The sequence below is a fragment of the Crocodylus siamensis genome, chromosome 12 (assembly GCF_052110815.1).
Source record: "Crocodylus siamensis isolate JL-2025a chromosome 12, ASM5211081v1, whole genome shotgun sequence".
Taxonomy (NCBI): domain Eukaryota; kingdom Metazoa; phylum Chordata; order Crocodylia; family Crocodylidae; genus Crocodylus; species Crocodylus siamensis.
Window position 1 is genome coordinate 2,572,704 of NC_143406.1, and position 15,400 is coordinate 2,588,103.

Consider the following 15,400-nt stretch of genomic DNA (forward strand, 5'->3'; position numbering starts at 1 on the left):
AGCAAAGCCCAGGGGGAAAAGTGAAAGACAAGAAATATAGCCAGCAAGGAGCAAGTCCTAGGGCACAGACTGACTTAGCTGGTGCCATCCAATATGCAGGCAAGCTGCTGCTCTGACCCAGTAGCTGCACATGCTGCTGCAGTGATGCATGTGTAGCAAAGCCCTTGCAATGTTACCCTGCTTCATCCAGGGGCAGAGACGGAGTGACCCTGCTCTCCTGTACTGCTTCAAGAGCACCGTGACGGGACACGGACCTTGAGGCAGCAGGCACCAGCGCCTGGGCCGGAGCTCCCCCCCAGGCTCCAAAGCGGACAAAAGGTACCTTTGTCTGTAGCGCAGGAGCCCGGCTTCCCAGGCGTCCCCGATCTCCTCCGTCTGCACCCGCGTGGTGAAGCACTGTCCAAACCGGTCCTGAAAGGGAGGATTGCCACCGCTCACCGGTGGTATAGGTTTCTGTCCTGCCACAGCCTCACTAGGTAACCCTGGGCAAGTCACTTAGCTTCTCTGTAGGATGCTTACTATGGTAAATGATTGTGCTCCATAGTCATGCACCATAAAGCCAGAAGGGACCCCTGGGATCAGTGATAACCGGAGATGTCGAAGGGCCTAACTTCCTGACCTATTCTGGGCCCAGATGGGATTCAGGGTCTCACGTCTCTGCAGGACCTGCCAATGAAAATCTTACTCAAAACATCATCATTTGGGACTTTACAGCCTTTTCTCTGGGCACAACAGAGCTCCGAGGCCCCTGAAAGGTCACCACATAGGGCCCAGCTTTATTTGCTGCTTTTCACCATTTGCTCTGTGCTTTGTATTGTATCTACTGCATCGATCAAGGGGGGAGCTGCTCTCGCAGGGGGCTTCAATGCCTTGCTCCAGGTGTGCCAATGAACCAGTAGCAAAACTCAGCGGTCCTGATCCCCAAGCTCCTGCTATTGCAGAAGGATGGTGGGGAAGGGGAGGGAGAGGGAGATACCAGGCCCTTGGCAGCAGGATAGAAAGGAGGAGAACGAGGAAGCCCTGCATGTTGCTCCAGAAACATCGGCTTAGCATTTTAGGACTACGTGATTTAACTTCCACTGCTCTGCTCGTGCTGGGGGAGTCAAGCAGATGGAGGGGCTGGTAGGACCTCTGACGGGAGCAACCCCTTCCACTCTGGGCCAGCTCGTAGTACTCGCCCCGGTGGAGATAAGGACCCCGCCGCGCTAGGTGCTGTATGAGGCGGCTTCTGCCCCAAAGAGTGTCATCAAAATAGGCCGGGCAGGGGTGGGGGAAAGTGGAGCATCCTCACCGCTGCTGTAAGGGGGAGCCTGTGGAAATCCAAGCCTATGTCTTCACCACGAGATGAACCTCTTACCACCCACACCTCCTCACCTGGATTATGACCCAATCGGCTTGGCTAAGAGGGCAAGGCCTGCACTTCGCTCGGACTTCGAGGCTCGGCTTCCAGTGGAAGACGATCAGGAGAAGCCCGGCCGTCAGCACGGAGAAGAGGTGGCACAGGACGACCTTCCACGTTCTGCTCTGGTACCCGCTGACTTCCTGGAAAGCAGGCGGGGACGACAGCGCAGCCCCGTGAGCAGCACCGACCTGCCCACCCGCGAGCGCGGCCTCGGAGCCCGCCGAGCTGAACACCCGAGGCTGCGCGGGCCAGGTCCGGCCCCGCCGATGTCAACGGGGGCACTGGAGCAAAGCCCGCGTCTGCGTGGTGTTCAAGTCTCATTGGCAAGGACGACTTAGACGCCAGCCGTTATGCACGTCTCCCCGGGCACCGTTCATCGTGGCATCCAGCTACCTCCAAGGTTGCATTACCAACCCCTCCGGACCTGACCCTGGCTCGCCAGTCAGCTCCACACCTCGCCCTGCTCAGAGCCCATCAGACACCATTAACCTCTGAACACCTTCAAAAGACATCTGGATGCTTTTCTTGCTGGGATCCTATGACCCCAGCTGACTTCCCGCCCCTGGGGCGGGGGGCTGGACCCGATGATCTTCTGAGGTCCCTTCCAGCCCGAACGTCTATGAAATCTATGAAACCGGCAGACGTCCCCTCTCCCTGGTGAGAACGGTGCAACAGTGCTCGTCTCCCAGCCCCGCGCTTCCTTGATTTCCACCATCTCCTGCCCCGTCCCCCCAGGGGACCCTCGCACGTACCATGCAGGGTTTATCCGGGACTTGCAGTAGTGTCCCGTAGCCCAGTTGCTGGTTTCTCATCAGCCTGCTGCTATCTGCAAAAGCAAGGATCGCCACGTTACTTCCCGGCCTGGTTGTCCCCTGCATTTTAACCTCCCGAGGCAGGAGGCAGATCCCAACAGCGGCATCCGGGATCCTGCCAACCACGTGGAAGACTCAGACCAGCCACCGCAGCCTGCGACCGCAAGGCCAGTTGCGCGAGGACTCATGCAGCCCCCGTTAGCACAGTCTGGCCACAGACGGAAGGACAAAAATGGTCACACCATGATAACAGGCCACACCAACCCCTGCGGGGCAGCCCGAGACCAGATGTTAGCCCGATGCTGCGTTGTGAGCTACACGGGGTTTATCTCCCCAGCCCTACGAGGCCGGATGTCCCTTGGGAAGAAGCCAGCCTCAGCTTGGACAAGGTAGCACCATCGCTGGCAGAAGTCCTGACTAAAGGCCTATTTGCCTTCAAAACTGTGGCAGTTTGCACCCACGCGCCGCTCTGCCCAGGAGCGCTGACCATTGCACTATGCCCCAGGAAGGAGGCAAGGTTACACCGATGGGGGCAACCAAGCATGCAAGAGGCTTGCTGAATCTGTCCGCGAACAAGGGCGTCGGAGCAGAACCGTGCATCCAGGCGTGCCTTGGCACCCAACTTTGCCTTTGCATCCAGGTGCGTGACCCGGCGCGGCTCCCACCCCAAGGCGACGAAGCCGTGACCCCTCAGCATCTGCTGCGGCTGTGCAGAGCAGAACCAAGCCCCGGCCCTCAGGTCCCAATGATATAACAGCCAGGGCAGGGAGACTCCAGCGCCGCGGATGCCACGTCAGCAGAGAGACGCGGCGTTGGCTCTAACAGGCCTTTAAGGTTTTGCTGAGTCCCCAAGTAATTCAACAGTTCAACCAGGGTCCTTTCACGCACTGGCTTCCTCCTACTGTCCCTGCCCTACCCACTTCTGCCTGTCACCGAAATAACCTGGAAATCCAGGAAATGATCTTCACTGCTCTTAAAACAACAGGTTACAATATGCCCCTGGCACGGTCAGACAGGTACAACTGCATTTTTTCCCCCCAGCTTGCTCACGGACCGTTTCCAAGGCGTTTAAAACCTGAAGAGTCCCCTGCAGCGTGCCCTGAGATCACAAGAGGCAATTCAAAGATCGTGCTAGGACGGTGCTATATGGAAGCCGGTGCACAGAGGGACTGATGGTCAGCGCTGGGGCCCACCCTGATTACAGGCAGAATCAGAGAAAACCTCCCCCAAGCACAGACCAGCAAAGCTGCTGCATGCACTGGTGTGGTTTAGGCTGGCTCCGAACGGAGAAGAGCTGCCCCCGTGCTGCTCAGACACATCTCCCGTGACTTTAGTAGGACTTGCCTTGGTGCAGGAGGCGGCTGGTCCCAGGGACTGTCACCTTGGGGAGACAAAGCGCGAAGGCTGTAAGTGGAGATCCAGGCAAGGAGGCGACAGAGCCCAGGGAGAAGGCAGCAGAGGACAAGACGAGGCCTGTCTGATGTGGGAGATGATTTCAAGAGGGAGAGGCAGAGCTGACGGCAGCCACGGATCGATCCCAGACATCAGGCCGATCGGGTGTCGCGCGGCAGTCTGCTCAGACTCAAGCGCATGGACCTGATCCATGCGCGCGGCACGGAGCCGGGGAGGCTCCCACAGCCCCCAAGGGGCGGCTGGGAGGTGCAGTGCCGCCAAGCACGCTGCAACGCGGCCCGCCGGCACCCAGAGGTCATTCGCTCCAGGCAGGACACCGGAGCTCTCCCCAAAGATGCTTTTTCCCCCCAGTCAAGCTGTTCCCAAGGGACTCTCATCCCAAAGCAGCTGCCTCTCCGTGGGGTGCGTGGCCGCGGCTTGTGCAGGGCTTTGGGATCCTTCAGGATGCAAGACCCCATGATGTCTCCTCTGCTTTCTGCAGATATATAATAAAAGCAGCAAAAAGGGATTGTGTGTGGCTTGAATGGTTTCCTAATGGCCAAGGGGCCTTGCTGGCTGAGGGTGCACAGACACGTACATAGCACACTTCAAACTCTTTCTATTCCACCCAGGAGAGCGTGTGCACACCAGCAGACTCTCCCTAAGCCTGAAGAAGGATGTTTGTGCCTGAAAGCTTGCAAAGACCAATTTTTCCAGCTGTTTAGCTGGTCTAATAAAAGATATCACATCGACCCAAAGAACCTTACCTGCCTTCTTGGAAGCACTTTGAATCGGCAATGCTTCAGTTGTGCGCGGAGGTACGCTGGCCTCCAAGCCCAAGCCTCACCATGCAGCGTTTTGCAGCTACCTGTCTCCTTCAGAGTCACTTTTTGCACCGTTTCGACTGACCCACGGCACTGCAAAGCGGTGTCACCTGTCTGCTTGCTTCTTAGAGCGCCTTCAAGTGCTATAAGCCTCAAGTCTGCCTATGCTCCCAGGGACCCTGGTGCACCCCGACGGCAGCAGCTGCTGTTCCACCCGAGGCAAGAGACTTGTGCTACTTTACAGCAGGGCCGACTGTGGCCCCCAAATCCCCGGTTCAAGTCTGGCATTAGGTCACAGCAGCAAATCCCAGCAGACGGGCAATGGGGGCCCTGCCTAAAATGAGCCAGCAGCATCCATCCAGTCCCCACAAGACAAAGGGTTGTGAAACCCAAACCCACCGCTGCTGCCGTCCTCGTCCTCAGAGGACAGGGGACAAACGAGCCAGAAACATGGACGTCCCCTGCTGCCCATGGACAGATGCAGAAGCAGCCTGGGGGAGACTTTACCTCCCCGATCTGCACGGCGAGGAGGTTAACCCACGTTCACTAGAGGACCTGACATCCAAGGAGAGCCAGTTTGCTTAGTCTAGAGAGAAGACGGAGAGGAGATGACTTTTGCGTGCAGAACAAGCCCCTGTAAACAGGAAGGTCGGAATAAACTGCTCCCTGCCTTCGCCGGGGACACGACAAGAAAGGATGGCTGAAATGGCAACACAGAAAACGTCCTGACATTGAACTGAGCCGTAAGGACAGCCGAGCACAGCCAGGATGGATTGGTACAGGGACAGGGATGTAGTGCCTATCGCAGGAGCAAACTGGACATCTTACTACCTGGAATGACTGGGGCAGAGTCAATTCTGTCTTGGGACATGGGACTGGTCTTGATGACCTCCTGAGGTCCCTTCCACCCTGCTTTGACACTAAATCCAGCCCTGGTATAGATCTGCGTTGCATTTCCAGGTGTGCTGACCTGCTCGGAGGGGAGATTCCCACCTCCGCTTGGCATTTATTAGGACGCCTGGTATCATTACTGCAATTAGCCACCGGCCCAGCTGGTCTTTCCCTGCTCAGATCCTTCCCCACACAGAGCCCAGCCCTGCAAAATCAGTCTCGACTAAAGACCTACCTGCACAGGGAGGACAGAGAGGCCTTGAATAGCCAGCACAGACACCCAGCCACTTCTCACTGATGTGAGCTGGAGTGGGCAGGAAATCCCGACAGGCAGAGGATGGCAACACCCGGGCAATTTTGCAGCAGGGAAAGCTCCAGCAAGGCAGGAGGAAGCAAGCAAACATCAACCAGGTGCTTACATGGGGGCAAAGTCTTATTTACTTTACTGGTGCCAGAGCCTCGATGCAGGGCGAGACTGGGATCAAGCTGGAGCAGGAAGTGGCCGCAATCGGAAAGAGAAGCAAACCAAGGGCCGCGTCCCGATCTGCTGCAGCTACAGGTGGATGTAACTTGCCATTGCTTTAAAAGGGAGAGGTGGTTTGTGCACCGGCGGTGGGGCCCAACTGCTACCTCTGCATGCTCCTCAAGCAAAAAACGGGAGATAAATCACAGCAACTTGTCCCCTGAATGGGTCACACTGACAACGGCCGTGCTAGATCTCTATTGCTGGTGGCACCGTCTACCTCTGCTTTAACACCAGAGTATCTCTAATGTCTGTCCACACCGTGACTAGCACAATTGCAGGGTGCGCTACCTGCAGAGGAAGGTGAAAGCCAGCATAAGTAAAGGTCTCAGCCCAGCCTTCAGGGATTAGCACAGCAAAGGGAAGGTAACCACCGGGGTTATAAACCATCACAGCAAACAGGTTTGACCCTCGCAGCCTCGGTTGCGGTCAGTGGGGTCACGACGGCGAAGTCCGCTGCCAGCTGTGTGTGCCGACACTGCCCGGGACGCCTGGCGGGAGCAGGAAAGGTGTCGAGACCCCTCTCGCAAATGGTGAACTCATTTGTACGTCCCGCGTGGGCAGACATAGGGGTGTCCCTCCTGCTCTCTTTTGCAACCCCAATGCAGCCAGGCCTCGCACACCCCACTGAAAAAGAGCCTGGAAGTTTCCTCCGGCCCGGGACTTCCCCCAGGGCAGCTGATAAATGACTGACGCCACCTTCAGCCACTATTATTATAGTTTTCCAAGGCTCGGGCTTAAGGATCTGTAATTCTGCCCGGCTAAAGGGAAGGACGACCAGCACCCAGTGCCACGAGAGCACTGGGAAGGAGCAAAGGGGAGGTCCTGCCTCCCTCCACCAGCTGGCTGCTTTCCTGGCGCCGTGCGGTGCCTTCTGCATTCCCAGCGCTCGACTGCAAGTGTTGAACGCTGGGTGTTTTCCAGCTTCGCAGGGAACAAGTCTGAGCAACCGTTTGCATGAAACAGAGACTATCGAAGCCCAGAAAGTCTGCAGGACACCTGGCTGGTGGTGGGATTAACTCCACATTCCAGGCTGGTCAGTAATCTGCTTCATCCCGTGGGATGTATTGGTTCGGTTATTGAAAAGAAAAGGATTTTTGGCAGGTCAGACATGCCCCAAAGGCCGAGGAGACGTAATTTAAGACCGACGGCAAAAATGCAGCCATTCGTTTAAGCCAGGCAGGAAGAAAAGACAGATGTACAGAGAGCTTGTTTTAAACAGATCTCCCCCGGCATGCTTGAACCCCAGCGCGGCAGCTCAGCGTCAGGCAGGGGGAAAGAGCGAGGGAAACGGATGAGAAACAGCCCCCAGAAGAACATAAAACTGCTTTACTTGCCTGCAGGATCTCTCCAAACTGGGCCAGGCAGTATAAATAGCAAAAGGCAGGGCACAGCGTTAACATCTTCCGCTTTAACAACCCGGTTTTAGCAACAAAAGAAATCCTGGTACGACGTCCAGATTCTTATTTCCCGTCCGTGATCCCGCCTTTCGACACAGCTGAGACAGCCGGTTGACCAAAGCTGCAGGAAGGTAATGCCGACATTGCTAGGACCGTGCTTCCCGAACCCGGGAGGACGCGGAGACGCTCCGGAGTCCACGAGAGCAAGGAATGGGAACGCAGAAGGGAAGCGTGAATGGAGGAAAAGGAAGAAACAGGAAAATCGCAGCACTGGAGGGGTCATGGTGCAGCTGCAGGGTCACCCAGGTGCTTTTTTATCCCGCCTACCAGGGGTTTGCGGCACTAGGGACGGGGGTGTACGGCCCCCCCCCAAAGATACGTGGTTCTTGTCTTGCGACCAGCTGCCCTAGCACGACGGCACCTGCCCTGCTTCCACCCAGGCTGCAGGTTCGGGAAATTGTCTGCCGGGGGCTGGCGGCTCTCACCTGGCTCAGAACAGGGCGAGGTGAATCTCCTCCTGTCCCAGCCCGACCCGGAGACTTTGCAACCTGCCCGAGAGCAGACGTGTCCACGTAACACGCCGTGCCAGGGGGAGGATCTGGCCGGCGCAACCAGTTTGACATGGAGCAGAGCAGCCACACCTACTACATCAACACGGGAAGCATCCTCCTCCACATCAGCAATCTCTCTGCACCAGCAAGTCATCTGCAGCTGCAGATAAGAATCTCTTTCAGTCTCAGCAAACGGACACAGGGATATCAGAGGATGCAGGGATATCAGATATGCATCCCCAGCCCAACCTTAGCCCCAGAGGAGCAGAGCAAGGGGCAGGCATTGATCTGCAAGGTGCAAACGTAACGGGGGTCTGGGCGAGCCCTGGTTGCCAGTCACGGAGCGCCCCTACCCACCCTAGACACCCTGGGTGCCTGGCAGGGTCTTGGTGGGTTGCACCGCTACACGTTACGTACATCACGCAACGGCCTGGTCAATCATGCAATATTTCGCATGCATGGCTAGTCTCAATGTAAGTAGCACGCAATTAATGGGCAAATCACACAATACATTCAGACCCGTTTCACGGGCGAAGTAATTATCACACGATAAAAAATGACCATTGAGCTATGTAAAGAGGCAACCAGCTATATACACTTAGTGCCTGAAAATGAGGAACGACTCCACGGGGGGCTTCTACCCAGCTGTATTTGACCATGTAGCAGGGCCCTCGGAGGCAGAGCTCTGGGCACTGACCTGCCCACGTGGGATTGTTTCCTACCACACAAATCTACCTGCCTGTTACTCAGTGACCAGCTGACCCCAAGCAACTTCTTTCAGGATCTTCAAGCATTTTCCAGCAGCAAATTGCCTGGTTGTAGCAGCAGCCTGTCCTAGGTGGCCCTGCAAACTGTGTCAGCCCCTGGACACAACACAGGGGTCAGCACATGCAAGCTGCTTTTTGTCAGCCTCCTAATTACGGTGTCCTGTTGTCCTACCAACACTGTAATTAGGAGTGAGCATACACAGGGCATGCACACGCAACTCTTGCACAACGCCTGTTAGCCAGCAGCGGGCTGAAATAGAAGAGAATAGCCTACTACTGCTACCAGCTCATGGAGTTAATACTTTTTTTACTTTGCGTGGCAAAGGTCTGTGTTTTGCTCTTAATGGTGCTCAAGCCCATTCTGGCCGAAAAGCCTCTTTTGCAAGAAAAATACTTATAACAACAGGAAAAAAAACCCCCAATCCCAGCCCATGCACGCTGTAGGGAGAGCTCACATTCAGCCATCAACACCCAGTCTCAATCAGGAGCGGGGACCACGGCTTTCCTACCCCATGCCAAGACCAGCAAAGTGGCCAGGACTTGTCAGGGACCTTATACAGTCCTGCTTCTTTCAGGCCACAAGACTCAGATTAAAATCAAGCCTTTCCACCCCCGAGAGCCGACACTTGCTGGGGCTTTAGGCCGAGGTGTCTTCTTCGCCCAGGCAAGTCGCCGTCGAGGACGAAAGGGCCTGTCCTCTTCGGTAGCAGGGCACCCTCTGCTGGGCATTGCCTGGGGAGGAATCAGACGGGAAAACAGCCACTTCCTAAGGAAAAGGCCAGAGAGATGCCCACGGATGGCATCTGCACAGAGCATCCTGCCACGCATGCCAGGCTCAAGCATGCAACCTCGGCCAGGCTGCAGCCCCTGCCTCGCTGTTTTGCAATGTGCACAGGACCCCATGCCACACCCCGAGCACCGCTCATGCCTTGGGCAGGCACCGTTCCACAAGACCTGGGTGCCTAATTCCCCTAAACCTCTCTGCAAAGGGAGCGGGGGGCCTTTCTGGACTACCTCGCCGCCCTGCAAGCCTTTCTGGACTCAACTGAGAACCCAACGCTGCCAGCCCTTCCCAGATCAGCGGACGCATGGGAAACTTGCCCTCTTGGGAGGGATTTAACTGGCCAGCTGCTGGCCCCCGGGAAAAGTGCTCTCAAGTAGCTTATCCCCAAAGCAGGGTGTTACGTTCACACCCCGGCAGGGATCAGCGCGCTCCTCTCAGACCAGGGTCCAGGCGGAACAAGCACGTTTGAGACTTGATCGCAGCAAGGGCTCACGGCAGGGCATGGGAGCGGAGGCAGCATAGCCCAGGGAATATTGGGCTTGGAAGAGCTCCTGGCAGGTCACCGAACCCAGCGAAAACCTCACCAGCTGCCCCATAGGATGGATGGAGAAGGAACGGCAAGTTGCCCATCAACCAGATCCAAACCCCAGGGGAAAATCTTCCTGACTTGGAGAGCAGCTGGGAACAGAGCTGGACCTTTAAGGGCAGCAGCGATGCTACAGGGAGGCTCACAACCATCCCCTTGCTGGAGCGCGCTTCCTGCCATGCTGAGCACACGTGACCCCCTTGCTATAACACACTTCCCTCTTGCAGTGGTCAGGGCTGTGATCGTGCTGCAACCCTGTGGGGTTGGGTGGGTTGCAATCCCGGCAGCTCCTTGCAGACTGCGCCGGCATAGTGTTACCAAACGTGTTAGCAGCCAGATGTTAGCCCAGCGACCCCGTCTGTGGCCCTCTGGACTTCCTCCATCGCCTGCATGTGCAGAGGGGCCGAGGCTAACACAGGGGCGGATGCTCCGGCAATGAGATGCACCCTACCGAGCATCCCTGGGGGCGGGGAGCTGAGCAGCTGGAAGCAGCAGCTTCCCTTACTGCTCGTGGGAAAGACAAGCTTCCTGCCTGATAAGGCATAACCCTGGATGGCTCTTGCCTAAAAGCAGCATCCGTGCGCGGGAACCCGGATGCCGTGGCACCCGGTCAGGGAAGTCCCCATGGAGGGGGGCTCAGGGAGCAGCCTGAAGGTCAAGGGCCTGAGGGTTTTTCCACTGCAGCACAACATGCATCTGCCCCGGATTGTGCAACCTGGGCTGTTCTCACAAGCAAAGAGCCCACGAGAGGAAGGCAGGGTGTGTGAAGGCCCAGAGCAGTGCTCCCACCTCGGATGCAAGCTTCCTGCTTAGCCTTTTAATGAATGCTGTAGAGAAAGAGCCCATTTCACAGATGCTGGGGAGAGGAGGAAACTCTTTCCTTTCTGCAAAGGGCTGGGTGACCCTCAGGGGCCAGGCAAGGAGGAAGAGGGGAGCAGATTTATCGCCTGACCCAGCTCCCCCTGCAATCTGCCGGGAGGAGCAGCGTGCCCAATGAGCCCCACAGGGGAAGGTCAGGTAACAGCCACATGGGTGTTCAGTCACCCAGAAATGTGCAGACCTTGCCCGTACCTTAGCCCAGGGATGGGGCCACCAGCCACGCAAGGCCCTGCGACCCCTGTACGGTGGCACATGCCCCCTCCAGGATGACCGACGCTTGCCAAAGGGCTCTCTTCCCCCTTGGCAACAGACACGGGGCAGATGGCACATGCCTGCAGCTGGGCCCCGCGTGTCCAATAAGAGAACGTGCTGCGGGTTTCTTTCCTTGCAGATCTGCTCTCCAGCACCTCAGCTCTGCTACCGCTGCGTGACCTGACATACTTGCTCCGGCGTCCGCAGACAGCATTGTTAAGGGCACAGGCCACTCGGTTTCCCGAATTAAAACTTCTTCCCAGGCCCCCAGGCTTTGCTCCTAATTAGGACCATTCAGGCAGGAGGTCACACAGAAAATTCATCATTCTTACAGAAAACAAGAGTGATGATGATGACTTCCAGGCAATTCCCTTTCCCCTCGGTGGCCTGGCCGCACCCATCCATCAATGCCTGCTGGGCTTATCGTATTTTCCAGTGATGCAAAATGACCCACCTGAGGTAAGGCCCAGGACAGATATGGACACGACGCTTCCTGCTAGCTCTGCGTCTCAAAGCCAGTGCACAGTTTGGCAACCCTTGCTGCCCCCCGGTCCGGAAGAGGAAGCATCGCAGTCCTGCAGGGCTGAAACGCATTTGCTGACATGCCTGGCTGGGACCCCAGGGCTGCCCCCCAGCACGGAGATGTGCTGGCTAGGCCACAGCTGGATGCACAGCTGGAACAGCCAGGGGTTGAGCTGCACTGGCTAAACAGCAGATGGGGCGTCTGTACAGGACTTTCAGTATCATAACTGGTCCTAGCTGGCACAATCAAGTCCTCTGACTGCCCCAAAGCTTGTAAGGCCAATCCCTTGCAGTGAACCTCCAAGCCAAGCCAAGCCAGCAGCTGCTAGAGATCATTTTCTCCAAGTACATTCACCCAGTCTGCTTCGAACAAAGCAATGAGCTCACCCTTTATCATAACAGTAGTCACACATTTAAAAAAACAAAACAACCAACAACCCTAACTGTGCCTATGAAACCCCAGGCAACTAATGAAGACATCTCAGTGCTCACATGCAAAACAGTGCCCAAGACTGCGAAGAACCGAAACCTGTAATGAAGTAGAGAAGCAGTCCATAATGCACAGTCATTTCTCTTCCCAAAAGCAATTTCAGCTCTGTTGAAGTTGGGTTTTATAGAGGCGTGTTGGTTGGGGTGGGAACATAATGCACATATTCATTGCAACAGCGATCAAGGCTCCCATCACGCCGGCACAGCTGCCCCGGTCGGCACAGGAAGATGCCATTGTCACAAGGGCAGCCCTTGTTTTGGGGGCAAAGCTCTCTCGCCGGTGCGGTGAAGACCAGAACAACTCGCAAACCCCAGAAACACGTTCCACCCTCCCTGTAGTCGCAAGCAGGCCTCCTCCTGACCGAGCCCCACAAAAGCTGCCTGGTTCCTGGTTGGGGTTGCCGTCTCCTTGCTTAGCACCCCCTGCAGCACCAGGGCTCGCACAGCTGTGACACCAAGCAAGGCAAACGATGGGGCTGTGTTTTGTTCTGTCATCCCGGGGCATTCAACACTGCTCCGGCATCACTGACCTCCCCATGGCCGCTGCAGGCCCGCGCTCTGCGTGAACAAGGGTTTTCAGGCGCCTGGCTTCTCTCTCGTTAAAAGGGTCTTGAAAGAAAAGTTTCAGCATTTATTACTTATAGAAGGAGCCTATTGATGCCCCAGCTTTTTAAAAACTAGAAGCCAAAATCCAATTGACTGATTTTCTTCCGACCAAGACAAACACCAGCAAAGCTGGCTTGCATCTGCCACGACTTCAGCATACAAAGCTGGATAAATGACTGTGCCGCGGGCAGGGACAAGGGGACGGTCACAGCATGGGAAACCGCCACAAATGCAGCTACACTAGGTCTTACACTGCTGTGACCATGTCGAATAGGGCTGGAAAGGACTTCAAGGCATCACTTTGCTCAGTCTCTGCCCCAGTGTGAGCCATCTGGGAGGTCTGTCGAACCCGCGCCTGAAATCCCTGATGCTAGACGCTGCTGCCTGTAGGTGAGAGATAGCCAGGGTGCGGAAGGGCCGCCCTGCCAGGGCTTTCCAGGCAGGGGATGCAAACCCGCAGGGAACCCCGCTCGACCGCTTCCAGCTGCTCCTGCGGCGGTGTTAAGGGGCACGAGCTGGGCCTGGCGAGGGTCACATCCATCTCGCCCGCGAGACGGGCAGAGCCGGGCGCTGGGAGGGCAGCACCTGGAACAAGCTCTCCAGCCTCAGGTGGACGCTCGCACCCAGGGCAGCTCGGGCTGGTCCCGAGCACCCCCGGCCTGCCCTCGAAGCCGGCACCCGCAGGGGGCTGCTCGGCCAGCTCCGAGACACCCCCGCCGCAGCACGCCCGAGCCCTGCAGCTGCTCCCGGGGGAGCGAAGCCAAGTTATGCCCCAGACCTCCGGGGCGCTGTGCTCTGCTGGCTCCTGTTCACTGGCACAAGACGTATCCCCCCACCCCCGGCTTCCCTTGCGCTGGGAAGGAGTGACTGGAGCCCAGGGGCGTGCACCGACCCGGGGGGGGCATGCACCCACCCGGGGGGGGCATGCACCCACCCAAGGGGCGTGCACCGACCCGGGGGCGTGCACCGACCCGGGGGGGGGCGTGCACCCACCCAAGGGGCGTGCACCGACCCGGGGGCATGCACCCACCCGGGGGGGGCATGCACCCACCCAAGGGGTGTGCACCGACCCGGGGGCATGCACCCACCCAAGGGGCGTACACCGACCCGGGGGCATGCACCGACCCGGGGGGGCATGCACCCACCCCAGGGGCGTGCACCGACCCGGGGGCATGCACCGACCCGGGGGCATGCACCCACCCAAGGGGCGTGCACCCACCCGGGGGCATGCACCGACCCGGGGGGGCATGCACTCACCCAAGGGGCGTGCACCCACCCGGGGGCATGCACCGACCCGGGGGGGCATGCACCCACCCAAGGGGCGTGCACCGACCCGGGGGCATGCACCGACCCGGGGGGGCATGCACCCACCCAAGGGGCGTGCACCGACCCGGGGGCATGCACCGACCCGGGGGGGCATGCACCCACCCAAGGGGCGTGCACCGACCCGGGGGGGGCATGCACCCACCCAGGGGGCATGCACCGACCCGGGGGGGCATGCACCCACCCAAGGGGCGTGCACCGACCCGGGGGCATGCACCCACCCTAGGGGCGTGCACCGACCCGGAGGCATGCCCCGACCCACCTGCGCTCATGGCGGGGCTGCGGCTGCCGGGAGCTGCGGGTGCGGAGCCGCAGACACAAAGAGCCTGGCTCAGCTGGTCCCCGGTGGGGCGGGCGGAAGGCCGCGCTGTGGCTGCCGGGAGCTGTAGTCCTCCCGTCCCTCCCTCTCCCCCTCCCCCTCCCCGCCCGCTTGGGCAGCGCCAGGGGTCCCGCAGGGGCCGGAGCGTCCCTGGGACCAGCCCGGCTCCCCCTCTGCCCTGCACGGACAGCAAAGCGCCGGGGTTGCTTTTTGATTTCCGTTCCCCCCTATTGCCTTGCAAATCCTGTCTGCAAGCCCAACGGGCTCCAGTTGCAAGAAGGGAGGTTGAGGTTGGATATTAGGAGAAACTCTCCCTAGGAGGGTGGTGAAGCGCGGGGACAGGCTCCCCGGAGAGGTGGTGGACTCCCCATCCTTGGAGGTTTTGAAGCCTGGCTGCACAAAGCCTCGGCTGGGAGGCAGAGGATGCTGGCAGAGCCGCCTGTGGGTCTCGAATGATTCACGCGGATTTGGAATTGATTTAGCTGATGCGCTTTGGGATGCGAAACATTTTCCATTAAAGACAAGAACAAAAAAGTCTTGGCTGGGATAACATAGCTAGGGCTGGGCCTGCTTCCTGAGGGCCCTTCCAGCCCCAATTTTCTCCGATACCGTGCAGCTGCGTAGGGGAAAACCCTGGGTCTGTCTTGCGAATCCTAGCGGTGCAAACCCTGAGTGACCCCCAGCATCACCCTTGAAAGGCTTTGATTGAGCAGCACTGTTGTTCAGTGCCTTTTCCACACTCAAGGGCCCCTCAGAAAGTGGTGGCTCTTGCTTTGTGCTTTTTGTAGGAAAACAGCAAAGCAATTGTCACCAAGGACCTGGAAAACCTCCAGCTGGTCGGTGTGATTTGGACACAGTGGATTGCTGTTGAAATCTCTAGGTTAGCTGAGTTCATCGTGTTTCAACACCTCATGGTGCGTGGCCTCCCTGAAAGGATCTCAAGGCACCTTGTTGGTGTGAGGCAGAGATGCTCAAGTCGGGGGGCTGCTGCACCCTGGGGTGCCATGAGATCTTTTCTGGCCCCTTGGGAAAATGCCAGCTGTTTTCACTCTTTGAATAGAGAAAATAAATAATACAG

General features: G+C 57.9%; 1 protein-coding gene across 9 annotated transcripts in view; it reads right to left on the reverse strand.

Annotated features, from left to right (window-relative positions):
- Positions 1-14,355, reverse strand: part of ATP13A2 (ATPase cation transporting 13A2) — a 34,251-nt gene extending 19,896 nt beyond the window's left edge. For 4 of the 9 annotated variants that reach the window (XM_090023560.1, XM_090023559.1, XM_090023558.1 and 1 more), the window contains exons 1-4: positions 5,557-5,740; positions 2,155-2,228; positions 1,375-1,542; positions 323-411 (exon numbers count right to left, since the gene is read on the reverse strand). In XM_090023560.1, the coding sequence (XP_089879686.1) occupies positions 323-411; positions 1,375-1,542; positions 2,155-2,228; positions 5,557-5,725 (500 nt within the window). In that variant the 5' untranslated portion in view covers positions 5,726-5,740. Of the gene's footprint in view, positions 1-322; positions 412-519; positions 667-1,374; positions 1,543-2,154; positions 2,229-5,556; positions 5,741-7,181; positions 7,685-12,931; positions 13,624-14,265 lie in introns of those variants that run through there. The other 5 variants (XM_090023564.1, XM_090023561.1, XM_090023563.1 and 2 more) reach the window with 5 other exon arrangements.
- Between the last annotated feature and the right edge of the window lie 1,045 nt (positions 14,356-15,400).